General features: G+C 41.8%; 3 protein-coding genes and 1 long non-coding RNA gene across 8 annotated transcripts in view; 2 read left to right on the forward strand and 2 right to left on the reverse strand.

Moving 5' to 3' along the window:
* Positions 1 to 16,450, reverse strand: part of gjc1 (gap junction protein gamma 1) — a 797,916-nt gene that overhangs the window by 572,315 nt on the left and 209,151 nt on the right. The window lies entirely within an intron of this gene.
* rundc3aa (RUN domain containing 3Aa) lies at positions 709 to 14,113 on the reverse strand. Of its 2 annotated transcripts, none has more exons than XM_044050471.1 (12): positions 13,952 to 14,113; positions 12,603 to 12,836; positions 5,217 to 5,332; positions 4,874 to 5,007; positions 4,670 to 4,755; positions 4,371 to 4,460; positions 3,864 to 3,944; positions 3,614 to 3,779; positions 3,376 to 3,533; positions 2,798 to 2,911; positions 2,324 to 2,430; positions 709 to 1,514 (listed from the first exon to the last, which is right to left on the reverse strand). In XM_044050471.1, exons 2-12 carry the CDS (start codon positions 12,707 to 12,709, stop codon positions 1,372 to 1,374), a joined length of 1,302 nt encoding a protein of 433 aa, XP_043906406.1. In that variant the 5' UTR covers positions 12,710 to 12,836; positions 13,952 to 14,113; the 3' UTR covers positions 709 to 1,371. The 2 variants fall into 2 exon arrangements, with proteins under 2 accessions (XP_043906406.1, XP_043906404.1); XM_044050469.1 differs by having other exon boundaries at positions 5,205 to 5,332.
* Positions 8,057 to 12,519, forward strand: LOC122785003. The gene is made up of 3 exons (XR_006362240.1): positions 8,057 to 8,241; positions 8,953 to 12,193; positions 12,505 to 12,519. It is a non-coding gene; the product is annotated as an uncharacterized LOC122785003 (long non-coding RNA).
* Positions 14,079 to 16,432, forward strand: rnf113a (ring finger protein 113A). 3 transcript variants are annotated; one of them, XM_044050484.1, is made up of 10 exons: positions 14,079 to 14,245; positions 14,723 to 14,805; positions 14,886 to 14,981; positions 15,093 to 15,200; positions 15,305 to 15,414; positions 15,513 to 15,619; positions 15,708 to 15,797; positions 15,882 to 15,975; positions 16,076 to 16,182; positions 16,296 to 16,432. In XM_044050484.1, the coding sequence occupies exons 1-10, from the start codon at positions 14,107 to 14,109 to the stop codon at positions 16,361 to 16,363; spliced, it is 1,002 nt and encodes a 333-aa protein (XP_043906419.1). In that variant the 5' UTR covers positions 14,079 to 14,106; the 3' UTR covers positions 16,364 to 16,432. The 3 variants fall into 3 exon arrangements, with proteins under 3 accessions (XP_043906419.1, XP_043906420.1, XP_043906421.1); XM_044050485.1 differs by having other exon boundaries at positions 14,079 to 14,212; XM_044050486.1 differs by lacking the exon at positions 14,079 to 14,245 and adding an exon at positions 14,266 to 14,321.

Raw genomic sequence — 16,450 nt, forward strand, 5'->3', positions numbered from 1 at the left:
ATTAAGTGTCTCTCCCATTATTTTTTACAGGGGGGTCAGAGTCTATAAAGCTGCAGCTGTATCCTGTAAGTGGTAGAAGTTTAGCATCTCCATTAAAAAGTACATCTATCCTTCTGTTTTAGGTGATCCTATTGCTTTCTTATTTGGTTAGAATTAGGTTTGCATTATTTTGTTATGGAGAAAATGAAAGTTCAGGTCACTCAATGTATTATATTATGCTAGTGTTTCTCAATCCTCACTGACCTTCATGTTTTAGAAGTTTCCCTGCTCCAACACACCTGATTCAAATGGCTCGTTATCAGGCTTCTATTTGAATGAGGTGTGTTGGAGCAGGGAAACATCTAGAACATGCAGGGCCGTGGGACCAGAGGACCAGGATTATGTCTCATGAAGCCTTTTTATGTTACACCACAGGGTGGAGCCAGAGTACATGTGGCCCATGCCATACAGTCCATACTCCAGCCACATAAAATGTTTGGTGCAATAATATCTCCATTAACCTCCCATTAACTATTTTCACAATCACTGTTTTGTCTCTAGTTGTCTTCAGCATTTTTCTATTTTCATGTTTCAATACATCTTAACTTTTGTGAACAAAACAATGAGTGTTTACCCATCTTAGATCTCATTATAAAACTGCATTGAAGGTGGAGACAGAGCACAGACCTGCATTGTTCTTCCTCTGCTGATGTACACAACAGACTGTCATTAATGGAAAAAAGACAGTTTATTGCAACATAAAAAAACACCCCACAATTACATAAATGAACAAAAGTGATGGCTTGAAATCTGATTGACTAAATAAATAAATAAATAAATAAATAGACTACAACAGTTTGTGGTGTTTGATTTTTCAAGCAGGAATCATATGAAGCTCCAGGGGAGACAGACCCCAAGTACCTTTCAGTCTAACTCACAAAACAGACAGCAATAAGACAGAGAAAGACAGTGTAAAAGCCCATCCTCTACCTCAAATATATAATCTTTATCTCTGACAATGACAATCACATACCTTTGTCAGTGGCTGCATCCACAGAGCAGCCATAGCTGTTTTGGTTGTATTTGGATGAGGAAAACAGAAGCAAAAAGCTCACTACCACATAGATGATACATTTTAAGGAAGGAAATAAACTGATGCTTTGGTGGAATTGCATGATCTTGGCTAAAGGAGATTCACAAATGTTACAGAGTGGTGGTTGGGAGAGTGTGTGAGAAGTGAATAAGGGACATAACCAAAGTTGATGGATCCTTTCGGGTTGAAGATGACTTCACTCTTGTGTACAAAAATCCAAATATGGATGGATGTAGAGTCTTGGTCAACGCAGCATCACCAGGCGGACAGGCTGGGGGTGAAATCTCAGTTGCGGTTAGCTAGCTGGGGGAGAGTGCAGGGCTGGGGTCAGTGCTGATGTTGACCAAACACTCGCTGGACTTGAGGCTGGCCAGAGACTTAGAGCTCGGCAAAGATGCCAGAGAGCCGCACAGACCCAGCATGGAAGGAGTGTTGTCTTTTCCTGCATGGACAAAATCAGCTCATGATCATGCATAGTTCAAGCTGCCCACATGGAACACCACAAACAAGCATCAAGCCTGTCTTTGTGTCACTGGCTGCCACTGAAGGGGTTTTATGCAGTTGGGAAAGTATACAAATACACTACCCAGCCATAACAAAGTTACTTACATCTTATAATGTAATATTTTGCTTAGCGCCTATCATACAAGCCTGTGGAGGCAGTGCTATGATTTAGTGTTGCTTCAGTTGGGTCAAAGCTGAGCAACGTTTTGAGGTCAGCTGACTTCCTGAACCTAAATATACTGAATGACCAGTTCTTTCAGGAATATTCCCTGATGACAACGCCAGGATTTATCATGCTCAAATTGATAAAGAATTGTTAAGAGACCATGAGTCACATGGACTGACCACCACAGAGTCCAGACCTTAACCTCATTCAGAAGCTTTTGTATGCACTGGAGAAGACTTAACAGAGTGGATCAAAACACGTGCTGTGACACGGAGTAATCTTTATCAAAGTAATGCCACAGTGAATGTGGGCCACGATCAAGCTGAATTTTCAGTGTGCAATTTTGTTTTTCGGCTGGGCAGTGTCTATTCAAACTCAATCAGAAGCACTACATCATTAGTGTGGTGGCCTTTGTGCTAATGAAAATAAAGCACCACTCATTTTAATAAAATGAATCAAGTGCATTCAAATTATGGCCTTTCCTCCTCAAATAAATATCTGCTACAAACCTCCACACGTTTTACTGCACAAGCTGTAATGAATACGTTGTGATGTACAATAAAAAAAAGAAGTCATTTTACCTGCTGAAGTCCAGTCAGCATCTCCGTTCTGTCTCCCGTCAGTCCTCTGGGAGTCAGAGTTTAGACTGATTTCAGCAGACAGTTGCTCAAAACTGTGGAAACTCCTCCTGGATTGACAGAGACATCACCATGGGCACAAATTAACACTGGGTACCATGCTGTGCAGTAATGGCAAGTCCTGTTACAGTAAATTTATTTCAAGAAAGAGTCATAGTTCTGGTTCTGGCTACGCTTTGGAGTCTCAGAACCTTGGTGCTTTCTGGCGGACCAGCCCACACTCACACCGGTGTAACACCAGCACTTTTTCTGTAATACTTCCTCAACTTCGCGCTCATCTTCATAACCCAGAATATCACTGATGAAATCATGGTTTGTTTCGTTTGAACGTGCTAGCTGCTTCAAAATTAGGTTTGGGAACTGGAACGGGCTAACAGAGAGGCAAAAAAAACATTAACAATCTGAACATAACTTTACCTGCGGAACAGTTTGACATCGCCTTGGTTGTTTGTGATGGTGGACCACTGGTTGACCAGCGGAATGGAGAGATCTTTATCCAGATGAGAGGAATCACAGGGTGTGAGGGCCGAGCTGAACAAATCACAGACAAAACAGATTCATGTCAGTAGAAATAGTGTACATTCCAGGAAAATACCATTTACCTAAATAGAGTTAAAGTAAAAATTGTGTATTGCTTCTTCTTCTTTTGAGGTTCATCAGATGTGTCGCCTCATAAACTGGCAACATCAAAAAATGCATCTGCATGAACTTTTCGTTTCATCTGCTATAAAGAAACATATCTGGTTACATTATAGACATTCATAGACCAATAACTTAATTCTACTGAGAAAAATGTTCCATCAACAACAACTGTTCCTAATTATATGTTTATACTAAAATGTCGACTTCATTTCCTTGTTAAAACTATTAGAATGAAAAGTTAACTCAATGTCATCCAAGCAGGATGTGGTGTGATTATCTCAGGAACATATGGTTTCATTTGGAATGTTTTACAAGGTCAGTATGAACTCAGTGTTGTTGTCATGCTTCATTACAGCTGTGCCTGTAGCTCCAGCACAATGGCCTCCAGCTCCTTCTTCTCCTGTTGGCTCTGCACACTCAGCTCTTCCACTTTGGCCCTCAGCCGCTTATTCTCTGTCTCCAAGTTTTTCAGCTGTGACTCCCGCAGGCGCACCAGCTCCTCCAGATAACCCTGCACACCAAACAAGGAATTAGTTGCTGGTTTGGTGTGATAGTGGTTGTTTTATTTCATTAGTTTTTTTTAGGAGTCACCTTTTGGGCGTAAACAATCTTGAACCTCTGCTCCATCTTGCGACACTTGTTGCTCCAGCTCTCCTCGTCGGTCACGAGAGGGATGTATGGATGATCAGGGACACTCTCCTCACTGTTACTGCTGTCCACACTGTGACGATCATCCTCATCGCTCAGGTAGTCGTAACTGTACAATGAGAGGGGGAGATTGTAGTGTTACACTTGCACACACAGGAAAATGCTAAAGGTGAAGTGACGAGATCAGTCTCACCTCTGAGTAAACTTCAGGTAGGGTGTGTAGTCGATGACAGCAGGAGATTTCCCATCCATAGTCTCACCCTTCAAACAGAAACTGCACAGAAACAAGAGTGAAAAAAAAAAACCACAACACACTTACAAGAAACATAGCTGACTTTGCTTTTTGGAGCCATTGTTGATGACAAAAAACTTCCTATTAATCTCACAAAACCAATGGGTGTGCACATTATCAACAAGGAAATATCTATTTATAGCATATGGGAGCCTAAGATGTGCGGTAAATATTAGACATTAAAAGCCTGTATATGCTGTATTTTAGACACACTTTCACATGCTTTCACAGAGAAAGTACATTAATACTATAGCAGTGTATTATTTATGCATACAGGTCTATCTTCTCCAGGTATGAAATGTAGGTCATAAAAGATTTTTAAGGCAGATATATTAATAATGTATATGAATCTGTATATTCTAACTGAAACACGATGTATGTCACAGTTTGTAGTGTATGTTTTTTCACCTGAAGTCAATGGCGCTCAGACCAATCAGCATGCCTGTCAGAACTGTGGCTTCCTCTCTCAGCATAATGGCTCCATCATCATAGAACCTCCTGTCAGGTCAAGAAACATATATTACAATGAATTTGCAGATTAATAGCCAAGATCATTTTAACACCTTTTATATTTATCTAATAATTGCAGTGTTAATTGATTTGGATATTGCACTTTTGTTACATTGTGATTATGATTATTTTGCAACCCCACTTAAAGGAACACAATCTGAATTTGGGGACAGTCCCTTTTATATGACTGGTCTGACCTGGTGGTTCTCGTGTCTCTCAGAGCAGTGGACACATATTCAGACAGACGTTTTTCCATCAGTGCCACTCGAATCCATGCCCGGCCCTGTAAGACAAAGTCAAAAGGGAGTAGGAATATGGGGCTTTGTTTGGTGCTCTCCCATACACACACACACAGACACAATTACTATCACGCACACATGAGTGAATGGGAACAAGCTTGCCTTGGCTCGTGATGTGCTGATGTTCTCTATGTTTTCAATGCTGGTGATGCAGCTGTTCTGAACCTTGCTGCATGCCACTCGGATGTATTCCCAAAAACTGCGCTGTCCATCTGAGCTGAACCAGCTTCCAGAACCTGGTAAAACATTTAAACATAGCCGTGACAGCCAACCACACTATAAGCATGCAGCCATGGCAACAGCTGACTGTAAAATCATATAAAATATCATTTTGTTTCAATTCTAATAAGTTTTAGCATGAACAACGTTTTAATTATACACTTTTAAAGCCTTACTAACGGATTTGTCAATCTTGTCCTATTCTATATGTTACCTGTAGTGTTACCTTTGAAGCGGTGGCTGAGGATGTGCTCTAAAATGGCGGCAAAGTTAATAAATTCCTCAGATGAGTCATCTATGGGCTCTGCTGTGTACTTTTCCAGGAGAGTCTTAACAGAGAATCTGAAATAGAAACACAACAAAGAAAATGTAGAATTCAATCAATTCAAATGAGAGGAGAGGGAAAAAAAAATCCACTTCACATGTTTGAACTCGTTTGTCTGCTGCACAAGCCAGTGAAATGCAGCCGTATGTTGCATCCAAGCTGACAAATGTACTACTGTATTTTGAACCCTGCAACAACAGCAGAGATTTCTCTTTCCTGTTTTGGGAACTGTGCCATCTTATCACACTGAGGTCACCCCAATTGTCTTGTGTACAATGTACAATGTATCCCTTCAGTGCTTTGGCAGTGTTAAGATGAAAACGATACAATTAATCCCCTGTCTTTTCAGCCTTTGTGCATGATGTGCTTCCACGTCTCTTTGGGTCATGTCCCTCTGAAGGATCAAGAATGATCAAATAATTCCCTCCCCCTCATCTATACATGGTGGTCCGATCTATTTAGGGCAGCTACTGCAGCTTTAGTTTGGCTTTTGACTTCTCACACTCACCCTGCACCCGCCACAGGGAGGAAGCTATGCAGCGTGCATGTTAGGAGCCGGCTGTGAGGCACAGGCTTGGGCTGACTGCCTCTGCTTTGATGGGAAACACTAGCATCACCGAGGGCAAGACTGCCCTGGCAGTGGGAAAAACCTCCATAGCCAGGGGAAAAACTACCGTCTCCATGGGCAAGTCCTCCATCTTCAGGGGAGTGACCACCACCTCCATGGGAGACTCTACAATTCAAAGACAAAAGACGACCGTAGCTCTGGGACGAGCGAGCTTCACCCGGGGAACCACAACCACCTCCTTCCGCAAAGCGTTGACGTCCAGGCGCAAGAACACCTAAATGGAGAAAACCCCTGATGCAAGGGCAAAGACAGCCACAGCATCGACGCAGCCCAAAAAAGACTCTAACAATGAGTGGAAAACCACATTCTCATCAAGCAAGACCTCCTTCACCAAAGGCAGGGTTTCGATCCTGAGGACTAATTATACCTTCTCCTGGGGTAAATCCTCAATCTCCTGGAACAGAACCACAGTGAGTTTGGGCAACACTGGCATAGCAGTGGTCAAAACATCTGTCACACGAGGGGAGACTGCGAGCTCTCTCACCACTGTGACATTCACTCATGGGAACAAGTCCATGTCTATGGTCAAAACCGTCCTCATCAGGGGCAAAGAAAAACACAGCAACGTCTACTGGGATTTTCACACATAAATCCTTCACACTTAAAAAACCCACGGATATGTCTTTCTGGTCAATGATAGCAGGTTAGTAGTATAAAGAAGAGCTGCTAATATTTGTGAGCAATGTGTGTCAGGAGTTTCTAGATCAATAAGCAGGATGGGATTCATGTATAAAAACCTGTCTGCACAAAGAACAAGAACCAACTCTAAGGTATGAAAGTGCAGTGAGCAGCCGATCTAATGGATTTGCAATTGAGAGCTGTCGTGCTGAGTGTGTTATGTAAATGTGGCAACAATGAGATGGTTTATTGTGTGTCAACTTGCAAAAAAGCCATGTGTGATGTGTGTGTGAGAGAGAGTGTGTGTGTGTAGTTTCATCAGCACGATTCCCCTGTATTGCATGTGCATGTACAGTCGTCAACATCCAGTATACATTTTGGTATAAATGTGACACACTTGTTGACAAGACTGGTTGATATTCGGAAGCATGTCTGCATTCCCATAACCAGTCTGAACTGAACCAATTGAACTAGAAAACTGAAAGAATGTAACAGTGCTTATAAAGGTAACCTGTCTAAACACTGCTTGGCTTGATTTTTTTATATAGCGCTGACTTCTTGTGGAATATTCAATTATCAAAACAACAAAAATGGAGAAAAATACAGACTCACTCGCAGAAAGGAGTTGTAAACGGGTCACAGAGGACACAACTGGGACAGGGAGGAACAACACAAATACAAGATGTGGGCAAACAAAGCCTAAAATACATGTGGAGAACACAAAGACACGCATCCGTTCTTTTATCAAATCTGACACTTTGCAACTCATTTCACATATGGTACATACAGTCGTACACAGAGGGAACGTCTTACAATCAGAGGCTATAAGGAACAATGGCCCCGAAGAAAGTGATGTCACCACAGATTGTCCCCTTTACAACAATGTGTCCTTCAACTGTCCGGTGTCGTCGTGGCGGTTGGACAATCGCCCCACTGTCCCGGTCTGCACTAGAGAGGCTGTGGCCACCTACGGCTGCCTCTGTCCATTCACAGGGACACATGGGTGGTATGTGGCCTTCCAGAGCCCACGTCGACCAGCTCAACGAAAGCTTTATGTGACACGGGGGTCGCGCTATCCACGCTTAGCATTCTGGTCTGCTCTGGATTGCAGCAGATGCTACTATTACTTCTGAGGTCTTGCAGAGCAGGGTGTGCTGCATGAGTGTGCGATGCTTTGCGTCGAGTGAGCCCCGATCCCCACCGTTGAATCTGGGTCAGGAAGACGAGCTTCTCCTCAATGGGAAACACCAGCTTCACCGAGGGGAAGACTGCCTTAACTGTGGGCAACACCACCATAAAGAGGGGGAAATCCAAGCTTGCCATGGGGAGCTCCTCCATCATGAGGGGCAGGAGCACAACATCGCTGGGCTCCTCCACCATCACAAGTGGAAAGACCAAGATCTCCCTGGGCAGCGCCTCCTTCAGCAGAGGCACCACCACCACCTCTTTTCGGAAAGCCTTCCTCCCCAAACGCAAGACACTTTAGATGAGAGGGGACTGCGTAACAGGGTAGGGGGACAGGCAGAAAATGTCACCAGAAAACGGCACCATCACAGAGAAGAAACAGACACCACCGCAGCACCTAAACTGGGTCTATGCCAACTGAGAGCAAAAACTGGATTACATTTACTTTTGGAGCTTTGACTTGTTACAACCATGCCGGAATTATCAAGGACACAGGTCAGTGGCATTTTAAGTTTGTCTCAAAAGGTCATGGTTTCAATGTTTATTGGAGCTCCACAGTAGATTTGGGAGAACTCCTGTAAGTATGTGCTGCACTCATCCATGAGCTTCCACTTTGTAGAGAATTGTACAATGCTTCCTTAATTCTAAGATGAAGCTGCCTGACTGTTTATGTGAAAGCATTTAAAATCATAACAGACTGAAGTCACCTGCAGCAAAAAAAAAGCCTCTGTGACCACCTAAATTGGCAGCTTTATCTCAAAAGGACCATTATAGCGGATGATTGTAAATTCCTCTGTAAAGTCCTTTGATCTGAAGAGGCATTGCTGGCATGCCTTAAATGCAAATGGATGGAGTGGAAAAGCGACATGCTCTTGGTACGATTTGACACTGAAAAACAACTGCGGGGCCTTCTGACAGTCTCCTTTTGTGCCTCCTCTCACTCAGCCTGGATCCCCGCCCAGCCCACTCTCAGCTCTCTTGAAATGCCCTCTTGTTCTCACTTTTCATCCCTCTACTGTACTTACGCATGAGTGTTTGATCTGCAGCACCACCTGAAATAACCAACACTGCATTTATCGGCTTAAAACTAATCACACAGAGCTTCATATTGACCCTCTCAACTTTCTTTTTTTCCTCCCACATAAACATTTCTGTCACTCCTTTCTTTTTCTCTTCCTCTTCCTGTCTCTCTCTCTGTCTCTTTAGTCTTGGCATAACGAGCAGGATCAGATGACACAAGCAGACTCCTCACTGGCCACAGCCTTGTGTAACTCCATCCAGTGCTGTGTTTATCATCCTGGACTGTTGGGGGAGAAGGCCTGCCCAGCGCTGGAGCGGCACATGCAGCCAAGAGAAAGAATGCCTTGTGCTCTGATAAATATGAAGATAAGAATAATGATCTGGGCCAAATCCTAATAATAGATGTGAAAATGTAACTACAGCAGGGTGTGTCCACCTCTCTCTCTCTCTCTCACCCATCCCCTCTGCTAACAAGTGTCCAGGCAAAGTGTTTCATGGTCAGAGGAGGTGAAGACGGATCAGGTGAAAGATGGACAATAAAGGCTGAGAAGCAGCAAAGAGCGTAAATCAGATGTTTGAGCAGGACAGAGGGGGGAAAAAAATTAGGAATAACAGGGAAATCTGGTCGGGATAAGAGAGTGGGCGGATCTGCTCCAACATGTAGAATCTTCTGCTGTAATTTCACATAATTCAGGTCAATGATAGAGATAAAAGTAGTGTCAAAATCAGGGAAATGAAAAAAAAAAAATGAAAAAAATGCACAAAAACAGAAAAAAGAGAAATCTATGTTTTCTGAGACATGAAGGTTTTAAAACAGAAGGTGGAGCATGGCACAAAATGATGCAGCAGTCACCCTGTGCTATTTCTCAGAATAATAAAACAAACAAAAACAAAGAGCTACCCACTTGCAGAAGCATGTCCAGCTGATGTGAATATGTATTTGTGTTTACTAGAGTACAGAACATTTTATTCTCTCTTCTCGAGAGCTTCGGCCTCAGCCATTACACAACAGCACACCACACTCCCTCCCTCCCTCCCCATCCTTTCTCTTTACAGGCAGATCTCACTCATCTTATCTGTGTCTTCTTAGGTTCACCGTGTTCACATCAACATGTTCCTCCAGTCACGGATGACGGCATGACAGCTCTTTAAACAGACAGAAGCTACAAATCATCACATTTCACACATCAGGAGTGCCGCATGAGGCCTGTAAACAAACCGCCCTGTGACTGCAGATCCACGCTATTAAAAGTTACATTCAGCTCCGATAAACAAAGTTAACCTTTTAGTGGCATGAAAATTCTCAGACGACTGCAGAAAAGCTTGGCCCTGTCATTTTAAGATAAAACCTGTTGCTAGTGGCAACAGCACAGTCGGCACTGCTGTCACTGTGGACATGACAGATAAATATCACTGACTCTCTTATCTCTGGGTGGCCAATAAATGTTATTCTTTTGGATATTTCAGTGTTTACAACAGCGTGACGGATATTTATGACACCCGATACAAGCCTCTGCAGAAAGATACACATTTTTTTTAAGTTGGGAGCCGTTTTAAAACCATTTTTAATCAACTCTAACATGTATGGCTATCATGTATAGCTGTTAGAGTTGATTAAACATCAGGAGAAATTGTTGTGTTCTTTTTATTTCAGTTGATTTACTGATGACCCAATTTTGTAATCCCTCCCTGGCAGGCCTTGTGTAGAAGTTGTTCCCTGTGATGGTGCAAATGTTTGATCAGGTTTTCCTCTATTGCTTTACATATGTGTCTCCAATAAAACAAAATAAGTATGGGACTGTAAACAAGGCAACGAAGAGACATTAAGAAAGTAATAACAAGTGATAAACAGAGTTAAAGAACCTTATCCAACAACATGTGAACTGTTTGACCCCTAAAATGATTCCCTAAATTGAAAAAAACTTCATCAAATGAAGTGTTGCGAACTGAAAGTTTTAATCTCTGAGTGTTCTGACTGTTAATGTTAATGTAAGACAGGGAGAAGGTCAGATTTTATATATATACAGTATATATACACACATATGTTAGAAGAAAATAAAAGCTTGGCTTGGTGTACTAATCACGCACTAATTTGAGCTCAGCTTCTGTAGCCAGGCAGCAGCTCAAGCTGCACAAGTCAGCGCGACAGGCAGCACCCTGATCCTGTATCCTGCACCAACACGATGCTCAGCCCACTTTAATGCACGGCTGAATCAGAATCTCTACCGTTCTTCACTGTATGGTCACAACAACCTACGACTACTTGAATGAACTCTGACCAGAGCGGCATCGAGAAGAACAGAAAAAAAAAACAGATGCAGGAAGAAGCATGGACGTGAACCTAATCACTGTCATCATGTTGTTTGTCTGAAAAACTGTGTAGTGAAGCATTACTGATGAAAAGCTGATGATGTTTGAGATTCATTTCTTGTCTTGTCCTGTCTATAGTGTTTGTGTATTTGTGTCCTTAAATTGCTTACATGATTAAACTGGTCGAAGTGCAGTCGGTTCAACCATAGTGCTGCTGTGCTGCCCACTAATATTTATCTGTGTTGTCAGTCCTTTGTGAGAACTTCTCTTTAGTTGCAGGCATGCTCTGTGAGGTCTTGTTTGTTTTTGCTTCACTGTATGTGTCACTAAAATGTAGGAAAAGAGCCTTAGACAGAAAGGTAGTGGAATAAAAAATGCTTGATTGTGTGTCAATTTCAGCATCAGTCTCCTTTTTTATTGGGTGGATGCATGATGTAACTTCCACAAAATATGCAAGTACATTTGTAAAAGTGTATGGTAGCTTTAAAAGAATAAGACTTTTTAAAGTACTTCAACTTTACGGAGGCTGTTTATACAGCAGCCCAATCAGCCCGAGTCTGTGTGGTTTTTAGTGTTTTGCAGCAGAAGCTGACTGTGCCATCAAAGAACATCAACGTCCTCTCTGGTATGTGAAGGCTATGTAGCACCCTGGCACACTTAGGAGATGGGGGGGTTGTTGCAATCTGCAGTCTCACCATTAGATGTCACTAATTCTTACACACTGGTTCTTTAACCTTGTAAGCAAGGAAACTACTCTACTGTGCATAAAGGCACTTTCATTCCTGACCTTGAACATGTGAAAATGTGATCTGAACTGTGCAGATGTTTTATTTTTCCTTTTGTCAGGTGAGTTGCGATTCCTCTGAGCTAAACTGATGGAGGTCTAATTGGTGGATGATGAACTCTCTGGTGCTGCACAGACACTCTCAGCTCCAGCCGTTCTGAACACTGTACAAGACAGTGATTTATGGGAAGCCGTATAAAGACCATCAGCACTCTGTGTGTGCTCTGTGGGCTGAGGACCACTGACACAGGGGGGAGGAGTCCGGCGTGCCCTTGTCCTGGACAGACACTCAACCTGTCTGTGATGGAGAAGCTGTTGTCTCTGAGAGAATTGGTAATAATAATAATATTGTTCCACAAATTTTACCAGAATTTTCTGGCAACATTGCAGGTGTCTTAACCTGTTCAAAATAAAATTGTTTTTCATATAAGATGATTAAAATTACATTAAATTAATGTTATAAACAAACATGCGATCTTCTTTCAGAGAAATTGTTACATTCAGCAAATGCAAACGTTTGATACAAAACACTAAATTAAAACAATATAATTATAGATTGTTATTATATGGGAACACACCTGCCCCCTGTTTTTCTCCATCCTTATCATTGACCTGTATTATCATTATCATCATGTTCCATTTAGCTGTTAAACATACATGAAAGAAGCAGCAGGAACAGCAGGATCGGGCTTCATTTGCCACACAGAATCACAGCATGTCGATGACTTGGTGAGGTGTGTACCTGCAAACCGTGATGAGGTTCTTTCGTTCCACGCCGACGCTCCGTGCAGACGCCTTCTTCGATGTCAAACCCATAGCCATTGCTGTCTGAATGCAGCCCGACTCCATCCAGCGGCGGCCCCGGGGCCTCTTCGGGAAGCGTGCCCAGGCCAGGACCCCTCCCTCCGTAGGCCCAGTGTCCTACAAACACCCGCTATCCACCGCGAGAGAGCCACGGACGACGCTGCTGCTGATGCTGGAGAAGGAGGAGGAGGAGAGCAAGGTAGAAACAAGTACATGTAAGACTTCCGGGTGAGACTTTCAAAATAAAATCATTTTAATTGGTGTGTTTGACAAAGCCTTTATTTTCAAATTTTGAGTCCAATAAAGCTTTATTGTTTTTTTAATTTTTTTAAATAAACCTTTATTGGTAATCACAAAAGGAGTCCACATCAGAAGTGTTATATTTTGTTACATTTGATTTATTATTAAATTTTTCCATTAAGACATTGTTTATACAATTATATAAACAAGAACAAACAGACTCAGGAACACAAACAAACACACACACAACACTGTACATATTATCTATTTATCTATTTTATATCACTTTGCACTGAACACCTTGTTCCTTTTTTAATAACTTGTACTTTTTTACGTGTACTTTGACACTCGGTTGTTGCTATAATTTCTTTGTACATTGTGCAATGACAATAAAAGGATTCTGATTCTGATTTATAATAATATCCCTCTTCTTATAATAATAATTTCCGGCAGACTGTACACTGAGGTGTGTAATGCTGCCCTCCACAGTTCAAAGTTCACAGTTCTCTCGTCTCAGTTCCAGTCTTGTATAAAGTACCTTAAAAGGGATACTTGAGTACTAGTACAAATATCTTACCAAAAAATTACTTTGGTAGAAGTTGAAGTAACGTTTTATATAATTACTTCAGTAAAGGTATAAGACATGTACTGTACTTAAGTATCATATAAGTGTATCATTACGTATCAGTATATGAGTTAGGATTGTGTCATGGTAGTGGTAGAGCAAGTTGTCTTTCTTGCTGCAAGACAGTTAACCCCATGTTGCATGTAAATGGGTGAATATGAAATGGACAACACTGTAGTGTAAAGCAGCTCAACAAGACTAGAAAAGCTCTACATAATACAGACCATTACCAACTCTTCTTCTTTTTCTGATTTTATTTGGTAGTAATGATTAACAAAGATAGTTAGGGGAAATGTAGTGGAGTAAACGTTGCCAGAAATATAAATATAAAAGTAAACTGCAGCTACGTGAATGCATACTTAAATGCAGTATTAACGTATTTTTACTTCATTACTGCACTACTCAGTTCAAACCCAGTTCACCTTGTCTCCTTAGTCGCAGTTCAAAGCTCCCCATTGCACATCAAAGTTCTTTTTGGTCCTTCAGTTCTTCTTCTCTGTTGAGCCTCGTCTGACTCCAGGACATTAGAGGGCGCTGTGGAGACACGACGTGTTATTTATGTTCTGTTTTAATCAAGATGGCGGACTCAGAAGAACCTAAAGCGGGCTCTTGTACTTTTCTGTTCAAAAAATCCACGAAAAAATTCTCCGGGCGAAAAAGGAAAGCAAGCGACAGCGACAGTGGTAACAGTTCGTCGTCGAGCAAACTTTCCCGAGGTTTTGATGACATTACTGTGTGGTTGTGATGCCGTAGATTTTGTCAACAGACCTGAGATGTTGATAACTATCTCGGGTTTGTGTGCATTCATGTATATTCCTCTTATGGTTTTTCTTAAACGTAATCAAGACAATTACAAGATACTGAGCGAAACACGATGAGATAATAGATAATGGCAGAGAAACAGAAAGCGATTGTGTCATTCGTGCTGCGTTTTTGCTTCCTCGGAATTTAGAGCCATACGACCTGTTAGTGTAGCTTGCATTTTCCTTATTTCCTTAAGTTCAGCTCCATACATCGGGTTGGAATCGGGTTCGGGCGATCCTTCACTACTTACCGTGATTGTTAGAAACTAAAATATTAGTTTAATGAATGTAAAGATTAACTTAAAACCCCTGACCTTTAATTGGACATCCTTTTGTCTGACCTCAAATGAAGATGCAAAGAATCTGTTGAACTTGCTTTTTTCCCCCCAGATGGCAACAAAGACGACGAGGAACAGAGCTCTGTGGTCCGAAGAGAAAGGAAAGGTTTAAAGGTCAACCCCATGATTCAAAAGGTACAGGAATATCAATAATGGTAATATTAAAGATAATCTGAGTGATATAGCAAGTTTTTATTTTTTTCATTTTTGTTCAGACAAAGAAAGTAGAGAGAGATGCTGTATCCTCCAGTGAGAGTGAAGGCGAAAAAGAAGACAAGATCACTGTTGCCTACAAGTCCACAAGATCAGCTGTGAGTTGAGACATTTTTACTGAAAAAACAACACTTTGTCACAGCATTTTAGCTTGAAAGTGCAGCTGAAATCTTCTCATTCTCCACTATTCTGTCATTCATACACAAAAGAAACCAGAGGGACCTGACGACATGGGGGCAACTGCTACATATCAGCTGGACACAGAGAAGGACAACGACGCACAGGCAATTTTTGAAAGGAGTCAGAAAATCCAAGAAGTATGAGATGAGTCCTACCTGAAACATCAAATTATAACTTTTTTCATGAATTTTCCCACTTGTAATGTAAAGCTAAAGAAAGACATCTGTCCATCCTTCAACAGGAGCTGACAGGTAAAGAGGATGATAAAATCTACCGTGGCATAAACAATTACCAAAAATTCATCAAGCCCAAAGACACCACCATGGGCAACGCCTCCTCTGGCATGGTCAGGTGAGTTCAAACTAACACACTTATTATATGCTTTAATAAGATGGGATTCATGAAGATAAGTATTGGTCGTTGTTTATTAATTGCCTTTTTTTTTTCAGAAAAGGACCAATCCGAGCCCCTGACCACCTGAGAGCTACAGTCAGGTGGGACTACCAGCCAGATATCTGCAAAGATTATAAGGAGACTGGTTTTTGTGGTTTTGGAGGTAATTATTTGATTGTACTATCAACATGTTAAAGTCGCCCTAAATAAGAATTGTTTTCAGTCTCCATGTTCTTCTCTCATGCTTTTAGACAGCTGCAAGTTCCTTCACGACAGATCAGACTACAAACATGGCTGGCAGATTGAAAGGGAGCTGGACGAGGGTCGATATGGAGCCAATGGTGAGCTCAGGAAGTGGATTTCATGTCTTTCTTATTCTAGCTTCTGTATCAACATTTCCTGAACAATGATGTGATTAAATCTAGATGAGGAGAACTACGAGGTCAGTAGTGATGATGAGGATTTTCCCTTCAAGTGCTTCATCTGCAGAGAGTCCTTTAAAAATCCCATTATCACAAAGTGAGTTTCTTCTTTAGCTTGTTTTTCCTCTGATGCCACACCTCACAGAGCCTTGTTATATTATCAGGTGACAAGTATAAACTTGCCAAATGTCTTCCAGGTGCAGGCACTATTTCTGTGAGACCTGTGCTCTTCAGCATTACCGCAAATCAAAGCGCTGCTATGTGTGCAACACTCAAACCAATGGTGTCTTCAACCCTGCTAAAGGTAAGCAGAGTTCCAAAGACCTTTGCACACATCAACACCCTCTCAGGAAATCTTGTGGTAATAGCAATTTGATTTCCTTAAATCATGTTTTCTATTATGTCTCACTGTTTCAGAGTTAATGACCAAATTGGAGAAACGTCAGGCTGCGACAGACCAACCACCATCCGATGAAGACGATTAGCAACAGTCCACCCTTCCCCTTAAGTGTTTGTCTGTGTACATTTTGAATAAAATCACTTTTTTGACTCACTTTCTGACTCACTGCGTG

Source organism: Solea senegalensis, linkage group LG19 (genome assembly GCF_019176455.1).
Source record: "Solea senegalensis isolate Sse05_10M linkage group LG19, IFAPA_SoseM_1, whole genome shotgun sequence".
NCBI classification, from domain to species: Eukaryota; Metazoa; Chordata; class Actinopteri; order Pleuronectiformes; family Soleidae; genus Solea; species Solea senegalensis.

What these genes read in the sequence shown, in the direction of transcription:
- rundc3aa (XM_044050469.1), bottom strand. Translation starts at nt 12,709, where the DNA reads ATGGAGTCGGGCTGCATTCAGACAGCAATGGCTATGGGTTTGACATCG. An exon ending in AACCTCATCACGGTTTGCAG is followed by an intron (nt 5,333 to 12,602) that starts GTACACACCTCA and finishes TTTCTATTTCAG; the next exon opens with ATTCTCTGTTAAGACTCTCC. An exon ending in CTGAGCGCCATTGACTTCAG is followed by an intron (nt 3,945 to 4,370) that starts GTGAAAAAACAT and finishes GTTTCTGTGCAG; the next exon opens with TTTCTGTTTGAAGGGTGAGA.
- rnf113a (XM_044050484.1), top strand. Translation starts at nt 14,107, where the DNA reads ATGGCGGACTCAGAAGAACCTAAAGCGGGCTCTTGTACTTTTCTGTTC. An exon ending in ACAAGTCCACAAGATCAGCT is followed by an intron (nt 14,982 to 15,092) that starts GTGAGTTGAGAC and finishes CATACACAAAAG; the next exon opens with AAACCAGAGGGACCTGACGA. An exon ending in GGAGTCAGAAAATCCAAGAA is followed by an intron (nt 15,201 to 15,304) that starts GTATGAGATGAG and finishes ATCCTTCAACAG; the next exon opens with GAGCTGACAGGTAAAGAGGA.